General features: G+C 40.4%; 1 protein-coding gene across 2 annotated transcripts in view; it reads left to right on the top strand.

Moving 5' to 3' along the window:
• Positions 1-2,457: 2,457 nt before the first annotated feature.
• Positions 2,458-17,488, top strand: part of LOC126481609 (cilia- and flagella-associated protein 157-like) — a 176,733-nt gene continuing 161,702 nt past the window's right edge. The window contains exons 1-2 of one of the 2 annotated variants that reach the window (XM_050105482.1): positions 2,458-2,596; positions 8,818-8,992. In XM_050105482.1, coding sequence (XP_049961439.1) covers positions 8,859-8,992 — 134 coding nt within the window. In that variant the 5' untranslated portion in view covers positions 2,458-2,596; positions 8,818-8,858. Of the gene's footprint in view, positions 2,597-5,342; positions 5,419-8,817; positions 8,993-17,488 lie in introns of those variants that run through there. The other variant, XM_050105481.1, reaches the window with a different exon arrangement.

Genomic DNA, 17,488 nt, shown 5'->3' with positions numbered 1-17,488 from the left:
TGTTTGCAGTGTCTCCCAATATGCGCACACACTGTGTCGCGAAGTATTTCCTTCACTGCGCTTCCCTGTACCAATGTGCGACTGGGCCTGGCCAAACCGGCCTTGAAAGTGGTGGCTGTACAAGAAAGAGAATTATACGGGACAACATACATTGTTGTCCAACAACCGCTTAGCAAACAGTTGGTTTATCTTGTATGACGCTGTGTGATTGCCTGACAAGAAACGCGTACGAGTGTAAAGGCTATTAAATTCAACGCGTAAACTTTGTGTTCTAAGTTTCAACTATGCAGCATGAAACAACAATTAGTTTACTTTCGTGGAATCTTGAAAAATGGAGACAATGAGCTTTGTGTAAATTTGCTATATTCAGGAGCCTTTTACAATGGTAAACTTTCAGTTTTGTCGTATTTTCTATTAGTCGTTTTGTGAGGCTCATACTGAAGTACCAGAAACCGTTAAAAACACTTTCTGAAAAAAATGGCGTCAGCTGAGTTTTGGTAAAACAGTCTTTTATTTAATACGTCCCGTATGGAAATCTTGAAGTTGTGGAGTTTTTGACGCCCCTCTCAGCTTGGCGTTTCAAGCAGCGGCTGGGCCTTAAACTGACCCTGCTATAGACTTTTGTTCTGTGTGGGATCTATGGAACACTATGAATGGATGAACGAATACTAAAGTCTGTTTCATCAATCGATGTTGCCAGAGATTCGTCAGCAGCTGGGGAATTATTCTCATAAAAAAAAAAAAAAAAAAAAAAAAACATGCACAAGATCAGAGAATGCTTTGGCGACATTAGAAACGTGAAATTCAATTCCTTGCGCGATATTAGAACTTCTTCTTCTTGGTACACAGCAGGCCAGAAATGACATTTTCTACGTTAAGAACCCATAGACGGAACAATGTAAACGAAAACTGACTGAGTGGTCTCGCTCTCACTTCCGTTCTTCAGAGTGCTCCCCTTCATTCACAGGAATCAGTAAATCAGCTGTCCAAAGTATCACAACGAATAAATGGTTGTTAAAGGCGAGTGCCAACAGCTGCTATGTGATGAGGAAATTTAAGCTGGAGATTGAAAGAAAAGTTAATAAACAACCTCTGAATGGAGGATAGACAATAATAAAATGAGTAGCACAAAAAATATCGCTGACATTGTAAAGGTTGACGGGAAAGTTTTCCTACCATTCCGAGAATACAATACCGTTGGCAGAACTGACGAAGCTTGGCCCTCCAAGTCGTAGCTTTCTGCAATTTTCTCAACACAAATTTCATAATTTTTGTAAGTTTCTTTGCTGAAAATTAAGCACTGTGAATCGACAGCCCAATGAGATTCGAAACAACAGATTAAATGGGTTAAATGTATCAAACAGAACCTAAGAACTCAATGCTTTAGCATGTTTCAGAGTTTCACTCGCTCTAGAATGGCACCAAAACACCAAGTAAGCCCCTACTTCCAGTGGTCTTACGATATCATGCGCTTGAGCGATGCTTAATAATAGAGCATACCATATGTTTGTTTACACGGGCTGTCATCCGTCCCAGTATATCGAGACCGTTGCCGTTAGGGACCTTCTTGTCCCGACATGCTGACAACACCAAATTTTGTACCAATATTGCAAAATACTGTTCCGAGTTTGGCTCAAGAACTGAAGTAACGCCTTGACTTGCTGAAAACGGTGATATATTCCGAAAAATGTGGTGTACCAACTACTACTGCCGCAACGAATTCCATGTAATTGTGTTCTAAATAAAAAGTAATTATATTAAGTATATTTTGTACTTCATTTCCACACCCTCATCTCAGAGTGTACCGACGAGATCCTAGCTCGGTATAGCAACCCTAGCTTAGAGGAACAGAATATAGCTGTCAATATGTACAACGACTAACAACAATTTTTTGCTTGCTTCTTCCACCGTCAGGTTTCACCCCAGTCCTCAGTCGACAGAAATCGGAAGCTTTCGGTCGATCGTCTGCTTTACAACCTTTGAGATCCTACAATACCATAACAAAGTGCCAGTGAAAACTCCATTGTTGAACATGAGACATGTGTAGGCGTCAGCTGTGCAAACCATGCGCATTGTTGCTTCATAAACAGTGTTCGCGATCCACGTCTCTTCGGTGTAGTCGTTTCTTTACAATGTTGACTCGTTCATCTATCGGAAAAGTGTCCGCCCCCGGTAGCTGAGTGGCCAGTGCGACAGAATGTCAATCCTACGGGCCCGGGTTCGATTCCCGGCTGGGTCGGAGATTTTATCCGTTAAGGGAGTGGGTGTTTGTTGTCCTAATCATCATCATTTCATCCCCATCGACGCGCAAGTCGCCGAAGTGGCGTCAAATCGAAAGACTTGCACCCGGCGAACGGTCTACCCGATCGGAGGCCCTAGTCACACGACGTGTATTTGTCGGAAAAGTATATTTAACAAAGCGTAAGTTAATATCGAATGCAAACAGTCGCCGATTCACGCTACCGTACTGGACTTCATGCTCGATTCACCCGCAGGTAAAAGCAGTGTCGCCTTGGGAACGTGAGTGTGTCAGTTGGTAAACAAGACGGCGGATTCAAACGCTTTCATCGGAGCAAGTTTCAAGCATACAATAAAGGTAATTAATAAAATTTTAACTTTTGTATGCTCTATCGCAACAGCAGTCAAGAAGCACTAACTGAAATAAGGGTATTGGTATAAGTAAAACATTCTGCAATAAGAGAAGTGTATCAAAATAAACGACGGCACAGTTATTTTAACAAAACAAAGTATCGACACTCTACGCGAAATAAATCTCACCGTTTTTTTGTAAGAGTAGTTACTGTAATGAATACTAGTTGCGTGTATAATGGTTCGAAAATAAAATTCTAATTAGCTGCCGTACCGTTGTTGTCGAAAGCATATAAGGCAGAGAAGGAGACTCAGGTTTTGATGATGTACATTTATTTTTCTTCATTTATTTTCGAGTTCCATGCATTCTTGATGCGAATGTATCGCTAGGATGTAGAACGTGTCAGAGTATTACAGTACTAACCATATGTAAATGATCATGAAGCCTGCAATCTAAACCATAAATAAACAGATAGAACATAAAAAGTATCCAAGAGTTCAGATAGTAACACGGATAATAGCAGTAGTAATGATAACACGAAAAAGTACTACACAGTGTCAAAAAATTTCTATTAAGATAAAGTTAAACGTGGAAATGTCACAGCGCGGCAGATTTGTGGGAAAAAATTGGTTTGATTGAACTAAAGCAAATAAGATTTTTACGTGGCACTCGGTGAAGAACTGTCGATACCCAGGCTCTCTATTTTCCTATTTTTGACGAAACATAATGTCTTGTCAACAGCTAACTTACATATTTCATGAGATGTTTCAGAAATGTATCAAATTTAAAAGTTGTCGTAAGAAACTGATTGCGCTTTGGTTTTATGAATAGTTTCGACACCAAAGGAAGTAAAATCGTGTGGCATGGTTGACTGGGAGGCTCTGAGAGATAGGTTCAGCCGCGTAATTGAAAACGATGTCAAATTAAACACCTTCAGCCGTCTAGTTTCCAAACTTGTTTTATTTGGTTACCAGTTTCAGCGTTTTACTACGCCATCTTCAGGCCCCTGACCGACCAACGGCAGATGATGGATGAAGTGAATGCTATAGCAAAAATCTACTAATACCAGTATTGCTGGCCCCTGTATCGATCAGAAGCGAGATAGATTCTTCCTACAAGTCGGTCAGATAGAATCTTCTTACAAGTCGGTCAACAGCCTGAAGATGGCGTAGTAAAACGCTGAAACTGGTAGCCACATAAAATAAGTTTGGATACTAGAAGGCTGAAAGACGTTTGATTTGATCGTCTGTATCGAACAGCGAAGTCCCGCAACCATCTCTAAAGAGATGGACATACAGATACTTAATTGGAAAGTTGCCCTTTCGTCCTGCAAAATGTGAGAGAGTTGCGTGTAAAGTGTGTCTGTCGAGTGTTGTTGTTGTGGTGTGTTCAGTCACAAGACAACCTTGACGCCGCTCTGTATGCTATAGTTGAGTCGGTCTAAATTGACCACTGACAGTTGCAGTGGACTGGGCGTGGCAGCTACCTAACGGTAGACCTACCTCAACCAAGGTAACGTTTTCACAGCTCTGTAGATGGTTACTGGTTTCGCCTGCAGCGGTTAGCGCTTCACAGCTGAAATCTGGCAACAGTGCTGTGAACTGTCAGGGATCTTCTTATGCCGTCTCGACTATAGCCTATCCTGTTCATGCATCTTCATCCCTGCTTAACTGCTACAACCTAGAGTCATTTGAATCAGGTTGCCGTATCCATGTTCTACTCTCCCTCTACAATGTTTTCTCTTCACACTTCTCACCATTATCAAATAGATGACTTCTCGATGCCTCATTACGCATCTATCAATTGATCCCTTCTTTTAGTCAAGTTATGCCACGAATTTCCTGTATTCATATTCGATTAAGTACTACACGTTAGTTTGCAGGAAAACAAATGCCCTCGCGGAGAGTGTGATGATATCTGGAGCACCATAGACAGTCAGCACAGCAACTGTTGTTGCGGCTTTCTCTGATACGGCAACAGAGAATGGTGCACCAATAGGAGTGTGCCCAGTGACAGTATTGGCCACAGGTGTGGCAGCACATTGTCTCTTCAGAGGAGTCCTGGTTCTGTGTGTAGTATTTCGAGGTATCCATCCATTTATGGATATTCTGAGGAGAACAAGCATTGCCATATAACATTTGTCATTATGATATGGGCCCAGCAACTGGTATGATAATATGGGATGCCACTGGGGACACAACACAATCACCTCTGGTTCACTTAGCTGATAATTTGGTCAGCAGTCATTACACTTCAGGCATGTCAAGACTGGTGGCTGCGCACGTCTTTAGGGTCTCCGTCTTTCAACAAGGTAATGCAAGACCTCATCTTGCCTGTGCTGTTCTGACCTACATCAATATATTGGGCATTCAACTGCTAGCAGCATGTTCTCCATATCTCTCGCCTACTGGAAGCATTCTGGAGGATGACAGTTCATACCTGCATCTGGCCATCCAGATTTAGGTTTTCTGTGACTTCCCTAAATCGCTCCAAGCAGTTGCCGGAACAGTTCCTTTGAAAGGGCACAGCCAACTTCCTTCCCATCTTTGAAACAATTTGAGCTTGTGCTCCGTCTGTAATGACCTAAATGTTACCCAATCGTCTTTCCTTCCTTCCATTGGAAGCGTGGTCATAGGTTGCTCAGAGACTGAGAATCACCACCCACGAAACACTGAGATTGATGGACTCTGCAGCAAAGGTTTAGTAATATTTGTCATCCAAGCTCAGTTTGACTGTATTATCAACAGGCTAGAGCAGTTGTTGGTGCCAGAAGCAACAGCTTTGATTACTGCCTTTCACATCCTGTACACCCCCAAATCACCTTTAAGGTAATTATGTATTCTTATAATATTATGAGAAGGCTACATTGCCACTCACCACTGTACACAGGAGACATTGAGTAGTAGACAGGCACAACAAAAAGGCTGCTATACATTTGAGCTTTTGGCCAAGAGGCCTTTTCTAAAATGGAAAATATGCACGCATTCACACAAGCACAAACCACACACACATGACCATTGCCTCTGGTCACTGAGACCAGACTTACACTTGTGTGACTATGTGTTATGCTTGACTGAGACTCATTGTCTCCTATGTTTGGTGAGTAGTAATCTGTCCTGTTCATAATACTGTTATTATTCAATACTGGATTTTCCATTGTCTTATTTACTATACTATACTCAACAATTAAAATTTCGTTATTTAATATGCTTCCTAGTATTAGTTTTCATAGTCATAAGTATATATGGCAATTTTTCCTTTACGAGGGTCACTCCAAAAGAAATGCAGACTATTTTTTTTTTTTTTATCCATCTTTTATTCTACATGTTTGAAAGTTTTACAGTTTGTAGATACATCCTTTAGGAACAATATTTTCATTTCTCCAGATAATTTCTATCCCTCTCAACTGCCATATACCATCTTGGAACCAGCACCTGTATACCCGCATGGTCAAATTCTGGACCAACCTGTTGGAGCCACTGTTTGGCAGCATGCACAAGGGAGTCATCATCTGCAAACCTTGTTCCACGAAGAGAATCTCTCAGTTTCCCAAAGAGATGATATTCACATGGAGCCAGGTAAAGACTGTAAGGCGGATGTTTCAGTGTTGTCCATCTGAGATCGCTTCCATGGTTTTTTGACTGACATGTGGCCGTGCATTGTTGTGCAACAGCAAAACATCCTGCTTTTGCTGATGTGGTCGAACGTGACTCAGTTGAGCTTGAAGTTTCTTCAGTGTCGTCACATATGCATCAGAATTTATGGTGATTCCACTTGGCATGATGTCCACAAGCAAGAGTACTTTGGAATCGAAAAACACCGTAGCTATAACTTTTCCAGCAGAAAGTGCAGCTTTGAATATTTTTTTTCTTGGGTGAATTTGCATGATGCCACTTCATTGATTGCCTCTTCGTCTCTGGTTAAAAATGATGGAGCCATGTTTCATCACCTGTCACAATTCTTTTCTTCCAAGAAATTCATCTCCATCATTCTCGTACTGTTCCAAAAGTTCGCTGCATACCGTTTTTCTTGTTTCTTTGTGAGCCACTGTCAACATCCTGGGAACCCACCTGGCACATACCTTTTTTAACGACAACACTTTCAGTATTCTGCAAACACTTCCTTCCCCTATCCCAACGTAGCATGACAATTTGTTCACTGTGATGCGTCTGTCAGGAGTCACCAATTTGTTAACTCTCTGCTCATTTTCTGGAGTGTGTGCATTACGAGGCCTGCCATTGCAAGGACAATCCTCAACATTGCTGTGCCCAATTTCATCACGTAACCTGCTTGCCCACCGACTGGCTGTACTGCGATCGACAGCAGCATCTCCATACACCTTTTTCAACCTCTTGTGGATGTTTCCCACAGTCTCGTTTTCACAGCACAGGAATTTTATGACAGCACGTTGCTTCTGACGAACGTCAAGTGTAGCAGCCATTTTGAAGACATGCTGTGATGGTACCACCTACGGGAACAGGTTGAACTAAGTTTGAAAACAAGCAGGAAAGATGTATCTACACACTGTAAAACTTTCACACATGCAGAATGAAAACTGTATTTTTACAAAAATAGTGTGCATTTCTTCTATAGTGACCCTCGTAGCACTGTGGTTAAATTTCACAATTCATTCTAAAGTCAGTCTTGTAACTAACTGCAAATACCATTAGGTTTTAAATCTTGTGGCACATAAATGCAAGATTCCCAAGGACTGTGAGAAGGCTTCTGCATGATGCAGTTTGCAAGAAGATTATTCCATAGAAGAATATATGCAAAGCTTGTTAGCAGTGCTGTCCTCAAGCCAACTCAGTGAGAGAGATTTTTAAGGTCAAAGCAGGCAGAAGTGAGATTTCTGAGAAACTTATCTATGTACTTGTGGCCCCTCAGTTTCTTATTCATCTGTGTGCATAGACATTTCAAAGACAGAATTTTATTTAGTGTATGTCCATTGAGCTTCATTTTTTGTGCCAGTAAGTCATACTTTTGCACTTGGAATTGCATAATTTGAATTTTTAAAATATTTAAAAGTTAAGATGCTGGCTGTGAATCAGTTGTTAGTGTGTTCTACTCTTTAAACTGAGTCCGGGGTAAACACACTTGAACCATTTCAAGGAAGAAAACGATCTTTTAACACGCAGTTACTTAGAACAGAACACATGATTAATGCAGAGAAATATGTACAGGATAACTTTATGATGTGTACAGAAAATCAAATAACATACAGATAATGTGATAGAAATCAAAAAGCTCAGATAATGTGAAAGAAATCAAAAAGCTATGTACCATCTTTTACCCACACCAATATTTACACAACTATTGCTACTTTTCTGTAGTTCACAAGTGACAAGTTGGATGACCATAATACTATCTGATTTATACATAAAATTATCACATTATAAAGTTTCATCAAAATGATGCATGTTGGTCACAAAATGTACTAAAAGTTTATCATGAAGCAAGCAAAAACTTGTAGTAACCGTGGTAACACCGCACATCGGCCCAGCTTGCCTGGTAATATTGTAGTTTTCCTTGTACATGAGCCTTAAATTTGCATCTTTCATCATACAAGTGTGATGACCTGCTTTGGCTACAGTGTTTCCAAGATCATTTCTATAAACAAACAAATATTGACTAAACTATTGGCTGAACTAAAACTGAAGAGAATATTTCACCTGCAAATCACCTGTACTTTCTGCAACAATGTTTCTGTATGCATCAAAAAGTCACTGTGAATATTGTGAGGTCAGAGAAACTATACTAGAAACATCATTGTGTTACTGGCAACATTTGCGCATCTAGATAATGATATACACATTCATTTTCTATGTGTATCTCTAAAGGTTCTTACAATTTTTGTTACAAAGAACTGAATGTACATCAGCTGCTAATTATTTTACTACTAAATTTAAAAGTTTGTCTGAGAAACATTGATAGTAATTTCTGAAATCCAGATGGTGAATGAGAAATTTATGTGTTGTGTGAACCCCACTCCTGTTTAATAACAAGAAAGTACTAAATGTTAGAAATATAGCTGCAGCCACCTTTCACAATGCAAAAGAATTAAAATTTTAGTGCTTTCACTCTGTGAAAGTTGGTTGAGCATGCAGTTTAACATTGACTTTAACAACCATAGTTCCATATCCATCATCAGAAATTCAAACAAGTACTAACATAATTGCAGTGCTGATTATATCTATGGGCCTGCTGACTAAAACAATTTTTTTCAGTGCTTTTCAGGTAGACAAAACTACAAGAAGAGAGCAAAAGAATGGGGAAGAAAGGAAAAGGCGGGAAGAAAGGCAACAAGAAAAAGGAAAAAGAAGAAGTAGTTGAGGAATTAAGTGAGGTAGACAAGGAATTGTATCAGCTTCAAATAACCGATCTCACAAGGAAAGTTGAGAGGTAAGTCTGTTAACAAAGTTTCAAGAACCGGCTTTATAGGATGACTCTAGGGATATAGTACAACGCCCCACATATCTCTCATATGGGGATTGTGACAATAAGATTAGAATAATTACTGCATGCACAGAGGCACTGAAACAGTCATTCTTCCCAAGCTCCATACGTGAATGGAATGGAAAGCAACCCTAATAACTGGTACTATGGGACATACTCTCTGTTGTACATTTCACGGTGGTTTGCAGAGTAAAGATGTAGATGTAGAAGCATATTTATTTATTTAGCATCCGTGTCATCGTACAAACGATATTGGACTTGTCATACATAGAAATTAACAATACAGAATATACAAAATGAAATTGTCTACAATTGGGTTTGTCATACACAGAAATTAAAATATAGAATGTACAAAATGAAATTGTCTATAATAAATGACAGCAAACTTACAGTTTCTTTCCACATAAATGGTTTATAGTAATTTGTTTCTCAGTAACAATATGTGACTAGTACTATAGATGGTAAAGTATAATAAAAGCTGAAACAAACGAAGATAGAAAATTTTGGAGGTTAGTTTGTAAAGTCATTTTCTTGGTCTTCAAGATATTCTTTTATTGAGTAGCAATATTTATCAATTAAAAATTTTCTAAGTTCCAATTTAAAATTTGTATTGTCCTTTAAATCTTTAATGTATTGAGGCAGTGCATTATAGAGCTTAATGCCCATGTGGCTTACATGCTTCTGAGTTCGTGTTCTTCTTACTTGTTCTATGTGGAGATCATTCTCATTCCTTGTGTTATAGTTGTGACAGTCTGCATTTGTGTGGAGATTGCTTAGATTAGCTTTGGTTAAGAGCACACATTTAAGTATATAGACTGATGGCAGAGTAAGTACTCCTAATTTTTTGAAAAGAGGTCTGCAGTGAGCTTGTGTTGGACTGTGGGTAATTATTCGAGCAGCCCGTTTCTGTAAAATAAAAATGTTTTTCAAGTTAGATTTTGAGATTTTGAGCTGGCCCAGACACTATTCCAAATGAGGCAACAGAATGAAAGTACCCGAAGTATGCCATTCTGATGCCTTCTAGAGTGCAAACATTTGCAATAACTCTCAGTGCAAAGCAGGCTGAGTTAAGTCTGTCTGTAAGAAATTTTACATGGTGTTTCCAATTCATAGCTTCATCTATGTGCATTCCTAACACTTTTGCAAAATGCACTCTCTCTATTAGTCTGTCATCCAGTTCTAGATTAATATCTTCATCCTGAATCATTTTACCAAACTGTATGTAATTTGTTTTCTTTGCATTGATTGTAAGTTTATTTGCACTGAACCAAGTCTCAATACTTTTTAGGATTTTGTCAGTAGTTGACTGCAACAAGTTTTTAAAGTCGCTCGCTATCAAACTTGTGTCATCTACATATAGTACAATTTTGGCTGTATTATATTGTAACTGTAAATCATTGACATATATGAGAAAGAGTAGTGATCCTAAGATGCTGCCCTGGGGTACTCCTAAAGGAACTTCTTTTGCTTCTGAAATTAACCTTATTTTTTGATTTGAATTTACAGTGGTGAGCTCTACAATCGGAGATCTGTTTTTGAGATATGACTCAAACAACATTTTAACTCTTCCTCTAATACCTACTGCTTCCAGCTTATGAAGGAGGATTTCATGCCAGACCTTATCGAAAGCTTTAGATAGATCTAAATTGATTCCTACTACACTTTTGTTTTTCTCCAAATTTTTAATTATTTCTTGGGTGTAGTCTATGACTGCAGTTTCTGTGCTTCGTTTCGCATGAAAACCATGTTGATTACTATTCCAAAGTTTATTATTGTCTAGGTAACTAGTGACTCTCAATTTTATCAGTTTCTCTAATATTTTGGAGGAAGCAGGAAGAAGTGATATGGGACGGTAGTTTTCTATTTTATGTCTGTCTCCATTTTTAAATAGTGGCCTCACTTTTGAGATCTTCAGTCGTTGAGGAAATACACCTTCACTAAAGGATAAATATGCAATATGTGCTAAAGGTTTTGCAACCTGCACTGCAGTCCTTATTATGATTGAAACTGGTACTTCATCAACACCTGCTGCCATTTTTAGTTTTAAGCTTCTAATCACTCTAATTACTTCCTGTTCATTTGTTGAAGGAATATTCATGCTGCAGCCAACCCTTGGAGCATGTATTATTTTTTGTTTTGTGAAGTTTAAGTTTAGTGAATGTGGTACATTTAAAAAATAGTTATTAATATAGTTTGCCATTTCATTCTTTTCTACATTGCAATTTTCACTGCTTTTGAGTATTATTTCTTCCTCTTCTCCCAATGTAATAGTTTCATTCCTCACAATGTCCCATATAGTTTGTGGTTTGTTGTCTGAGTTACTGATTACGTTGTCATTATATAGCAACTTTGCCTTTGCTGTTGCCTTTCGGTATATTTTTCTGTATGTTTTTACATAATCTACAAACTGTGGATCTGAGCAAGTTTTAATTTCTTGGTTCAGCCTTTTCATGGTACAGTGGAAATCCTAATGCCTGTAGTTATCCAAGGTTTGTATGCTTTTTGTTCTGAAGACTTGGACCTCACTAACTTCTTAGGGAAATACATTTCAAATTGTGACATGAATATAGAAGAGAAGGTATTATATGCATTATTTGCACTTGATTATGATCTCACATCTGTCCAGCTTTCAGTGGTTACACAGTTAACAAAATGTGTGCAATTTTCTTTAGAAAAAATATGTAATCCTTATGGTATCAACTCCTAGAGAATCAATTTCGTATTAAGCTACTAGCATACTGGGAAAGTAAAAATTTAAATACACTCATGAGTCTAGAATGACTATATTAAACACCACAGTTCTGCATTTAAATTCAGTTTCAGCTGTGATTAATCATAATGAAACTGTTCCATCAGAATAACTTCCAACATTTATTACATTAGCAGCCCATGATGGCAACTGATATTCATTTTAGTTAGGAGAGTGCACATAGCAGAATGACTCAATATCATGGAAAAACAAATGAATAAAAGAAACCATGCATACTGCTGAGAAGTTGAAAGAGAGATAGCTACCATGTTGGGGAGATGGCACTCCTTAAATTTTGTGAATGAAGCAATTGAGCATGTCATAACCATGATGCTGTCAGGCTTTGCACTGCCTGGTGGACAACTATGAGTAGAGAAGAAATGAATCAAGCATACATCAACAGATTTGACATTTGTCAGATAATTTAAGTCAGCTGCACAGGTCAATCCACATTAAAAATTAAACTGGCATTTTTATTTTTATAAAAAATGTGTCAAAAGTGGACCATAATCAGCTCAAAAAAGATATGCACACTGCTGGCAGAGCCGGCTACTATGGTCAAGAAACTATCAGAGATGAGATGATGGTAACTGAAAAAAAACTGAAATAATTTCTGTTTGTGAATGGTTGCTACTGGAATGAAACCTTACAGATACAGAATATAAATGAAAAGTATGATGCATTTATTACAGCAATTAAACATCATTTTAATGTAGCATATCCCATGGTAAAGAGAAAACAGAGGCTGCAAGATCAAACACACTGGACTACCTGTGAAATATTAGAACAGCTTATGAATCTGTACAAACTGAAATGGATGGGAAAAGCTGAAAATTGTATAACATTACACAAGATATACAGGAAAACAATGAGAGAGAGACAAAAACAAGCTCAATTAACACCACCTTTTGAACTCAAAATTGTAGATAAATGCAGCTTGGAACATAATTAATACTGAGAGAAAGGAAAAATATGGGACTAAAAAAAACACTGGATCAGGTCAATGAAAGTAAAGAACACAGTGGTTACAGTTAGTAGAGAAATATCAAACTTACTCTATGATAATTACATAACTGTGGCAGAGAACTTAAAAATGGAAAAAATGGTCCAAAAATGAAGAGTACTAAGGTATTGAAAACAACACACAAAACCGCATTCCATCTGTAACAAACACAACTGCACCATATTCTTAATGAATCAGCTATTTAAAATATGCAGCAAACAGCTTCTGTGCACAATATAACATGGGCTTTGTGAACCATATGTGCAGTATGGAGTGACTGTGTGTGGAAACTCAAACATTCAAGAAACAAAAAGAGTTGTGAAACAAAATTAATTGAGAAGTAAAGATAATAACTAAAAGAGTGAAATGTATAATATCTTTTGTATTGTTTCTCTGTCTTCTCTCTTTTATCATACTCCCATGTTGGTGGTTCTCTTTAGTGTCTCATGTTTTATGTATTTGCAAGTGAACAACAATAAATTGTGATATTTCACTATATCTGCAAGTATGTACTGTTATTGTGGATTAATGTTGTCAGAAGCATTTTAAACCACAGGTCTGGCTGTTGCGGCATCCCTACTCTTACCCTGCTCCCAACCCCTTGCATCAGCAATAGACCTAGATGCAAGACCTGTCCCATTCATCCTCACATCACCACCTAGTCCAGTCCTATAACAAACATCTCCTATCACATCAAAGGAATGGTTACGTGTGAAATCGGTGATGTGATCTACAAACTAAGCTGCAACCACTGTGCTGGTTTCTATATGGGCAGGACGACTAACAAGCTGTCTGTCTGCACAAATGACCAACAGCAAACTGTGGCCAAGAGACAGTTGGACCACCCAGTTGCTGAACATTCTGACCGAAACAACACTCTTCATTTCAATGACAGATTCACAGGCTGTGCCATCTGGATCCTTCCTACCAACACCAGCTTTTCTGAAGTGCACAGGTGAGAACTCTCCCTGCAGTGTAAGTTTCTGTCTGCAGCTAGTAGCCCTATCCTGTCCCCACCATGTCCCTGCATACTCCCACAAGCAGCACCACACCTTCCCCTGCCCCTTCCCTGCTATTCCTCCCCCTTTTCGCCCCATGCCTCCTCCTTACCCACACCATCCATCACATTGCTGCTCCCATCATATACAGTTTCAGTCTATAGTCTGGCCACAGTGGTTGGAAACATGGTCGTGTGTGTGTGTGTGTGTGTTTGTGTGTGTGTGTGTGTGAATTCAGAAGAAGGCCTGTTGGCTGAAAGCTTAAACGCAAAGCAGTCTTTTCGTTGTGCCAGTCTGTGACTTAATGTCTCCCCTATATGATGAGTAGCAATCTATCTGTTTCAAAATACTATTGTTATTTCATCCTGAAGTTTCCATTGTTTGACAGTTCGTTACAGCTCACTTGAAGATATATGAAACATGAGGCAATACAGAGTATCAATTGCATGAAACTAAGACAAAGGTGGTAAGATAGAGACAATGATATAAAGCATAATACATTTTTCACTCTTTCAGTGACTGTCTTTATTTATCGATTAATTATGCAGCCACACAGTGTTCACACTACATAAAAAATCAATTAGGATCATTTGAAAAAGGACGTCTGAAACATACAGAAGCTGCTTCAAAAATCTAGGCATCTTAACTTTTACAGTGTTGTTCATATATAAAACAGTAACATACATAATAAAAGATAGTTCAGACTGGATTGCAAATACAATACTCAGAACATATGGAGGATGAGCAATATATGGAGCCCAACCTACCAACTGATAATACTTGAAAAAGGACTTCATTTCTCAGGTACCAAACTATTAGGAAGTCTGCCTAAAACCCTGCATGATAGTATATATGACACCAACTTTTCAAGTAAGCTCAAAGACTATCTGGTGGAAGAGGAGTTTTGCAGTGTTAAAGATTATCTACTAAATTAAAGTTACATGTATTGTTTCTTACACTCAATGATGTTGCAGAGTCTAATCAAAATGGTTGCTGCATAGGAAATAAGTGATAATAAATGTTTTCTGTTTTTGATGTGTCCTATATTCCACATGCATTTACTGTATGCAATGTAATCCTGTAGGATCAAGTAAAATTAAGTTCAGTTCTCAGTAGATAAATTTGCGAATAAATAATGTTGTTTGTATCATGCTCTTCAGCCCAAAAGTTAGATTTATGGGTTTAGCGTGGTAGGGTTGCCGAATCTAATGATGCACGCTACATCACGTGTAATAAACACCATTTTTTATTTCTCGTAAGCACACATATACAGTTGTTTACATTCTGTATTCTCGGTACACGTCCGTACACTTTCACGCGCGACCACAGACTGGGGCAAAGAGCTTGCCAAAAACAAAGATATTACCCGCGACTTGGTCGATAGTCGCCACATTAGCCCCCCCCCCCCCTAGAGTGTGGAGCACAAACATAAATATTGGGGCATACATGTAAAGGAAACACCCAGGGGGGAGGGAGAGGGTGTTTAATCAGAAACCATACCTTACATTACATTACATTAGTAATTGCAGTCTTCGAGCCAGCGAGGGGGGCGGATGGTCCTGCCTGACCGGGTGAATCCTCGTACAGCAGTTGAGGGATATGGGGAGGGGATGGTGGGTTGTGAGGGGCCAGGATAGCGGATCTGAATGCCTGTGGTGGTACGTAGGACTTTGACCGTTGATGGGTCAGTACCAACAGGCAAGGGGACAGACTGGAGGAGATGAATGTGAGTTAAGTTGTCACTGGGGAAGCTGGCTTGTTCGTAGAAGATGTACACATTACCCGGCTGCATAACAAAAAACACATTAGAGCTGCAAATAAGATCTGTGTTGACATTCACTACCACTTCCTTATACGGGTTGACAGAATCTCCACACGAGTCGTCATCGGTGACATCACACGCTCTGAGGCTGGTCCCTGATACATCACTGAATCCTAACAGGGGAGTGGCGAGGGGCTGCCTGTAGGAGGGTAAGTCATCACACGCATCACTCTGCATAGGAATGTCACACGCACCTGTAGCACTGTCACACGACTGGGAGTGGGGAACGTCACACGTGTGGGAATGGGCGTCGCTCATCCATGGACTGTCGGTAGATGCCTCATGCGAGGTGGGTGCAGCAGGGGATGGGGTCTGACTGGGTGGGGTATCGGGCAGTTCTCCCAGAGTCCATGCAGGTTTGAGGCGGCAGACGGATACCGTTTGAGGCGTGCTGTTAATGAGCACTTCGAATGTGTTGGTATGCCGTGATATGACTCTGTGCGGGCCCGTATATGGAGGTCTGAGTGCCGGTCGGATGGTGTCATCACGCACCATGACATGAGTGCACGACGCCAAGTCCTTATGCAGAAATACGGGAGGGGGCGTGTGTGGTCGAGGAGGCGGCATGCGGATGTTAGCAATTAGCTCCTTGACCTGCCCGACGAATGTCGAGTCGCAGATTTGATCTGGAGGAAGTGAAGGCTCGACTAACTCTGCTGGGAGTGTGTGGGGTTCTCCATACAGTACCTCTGCCAGGGATGCGCCAAGGTCCTCTTTGTACGCGGCCCGAACGCCTAACATTACCCATGGTAAGGCATCGGCCCACTCACTTCCGTGGCACATCAGGGAAGCTTTAAGCGTTCGGTGCCAGCGTTCCACAAGCCCATTGCTCTGGGGGTGGTATGCTGTAGTCCTAAATCGTTTCACCCCACACAGTTCACAAAGCTGTCGGAAGAGGGCAGACTCGAACTGGCGGCCCTGGTCGGTGGTGACAGAGACTGGGCAGCCGAAGCGCGAGATCCACATTAACAGCAGGGCTCGGGCCACTGCATCGGCTGTGATAGTAGTGAGAGGAATTACCTCTACCCAGCGGGTAAACCTGTCAATTGCGGACAGTATGTAACGGAAGGGGCCTGAGGGGGGTAAGGGCCCGACGATATCGATGTGTATGTGCTGGAATCTTCTTTTTGCCACATCGAACGTACCCATGGGGGGCTGTGCATGACGTCCTACTTTTGCGCGCTGACAAGCCACACATGCTCGTGCCCAACTGCGACACTGTTTTATCACCCCGGGCCAAACAAAACGTTCAGATACCAGACGTGCGGAGGCGCGAATGCCAGGGTGTGCCAAGTCGTGGATACTATTAAATATGTCCCGGCGGAGAGGTGCAGGAATCACCGGGCGTATGCGTCCTGTTGAAATGTCGCACCAGATGGGTGATGAAAACCCAGGAAGTGTCCGTAACTCTAGTTTGAGTCCTGTTTTGATATCGGAACGCAATGCTGCGAGTTCAGTATCCTCTGTCTGCAATTTAGGGAGCTCACTGAGGTTCAGTTGTGAAGATAAAACCGACACCCGAGACAGAAAATCAGCGACGACATTGTCTGCGCCTCTGACGTAACGTATGTCATTCATAAACTGACATATAAGGTCCATATGCCTAAAACGTCTCGGGGATGAGTCCTTACCTGGGTTACGGAAAGCGTAAACCAATGGCTCGTGGTCGGTAAATACCACGAGATGGCGACCTTCGATATCGTCTTGGAAATATTTGATAGCAGCGTAAATAGCAAACAGTTCCCGGTCGAAGGTCGACCATTTACGTTGGGAAGCGGTCAGTTTGTGGGAGAAAAATCTGAGCGGCTGTACAACAGAACCCACGGATTGCTGAAGTACTGCCCCCACTGCTGTATCACTTGCGTCTGTA

The sequence above is a fragment of the Schistocerca serialis genome, chromosome 5 (assembly GCF_023864345.2).
Source record: "Schistocerca serialis cubense isolate TAMUIC-IGC-003099 chromosome 5, iqSchSeri2.2, whole genome shotgun sequence".
In the NCBI taxonomy this organism is placed as follows: Eukaryota; Metazoa; Arthropoda; class Insecta; order Orthoptera; family Acrididae; genus Schistocerca; species Schistocerca serialis.
This window is presented reverse-complemented; position numbering and strand designations above follow the sequence as displayed.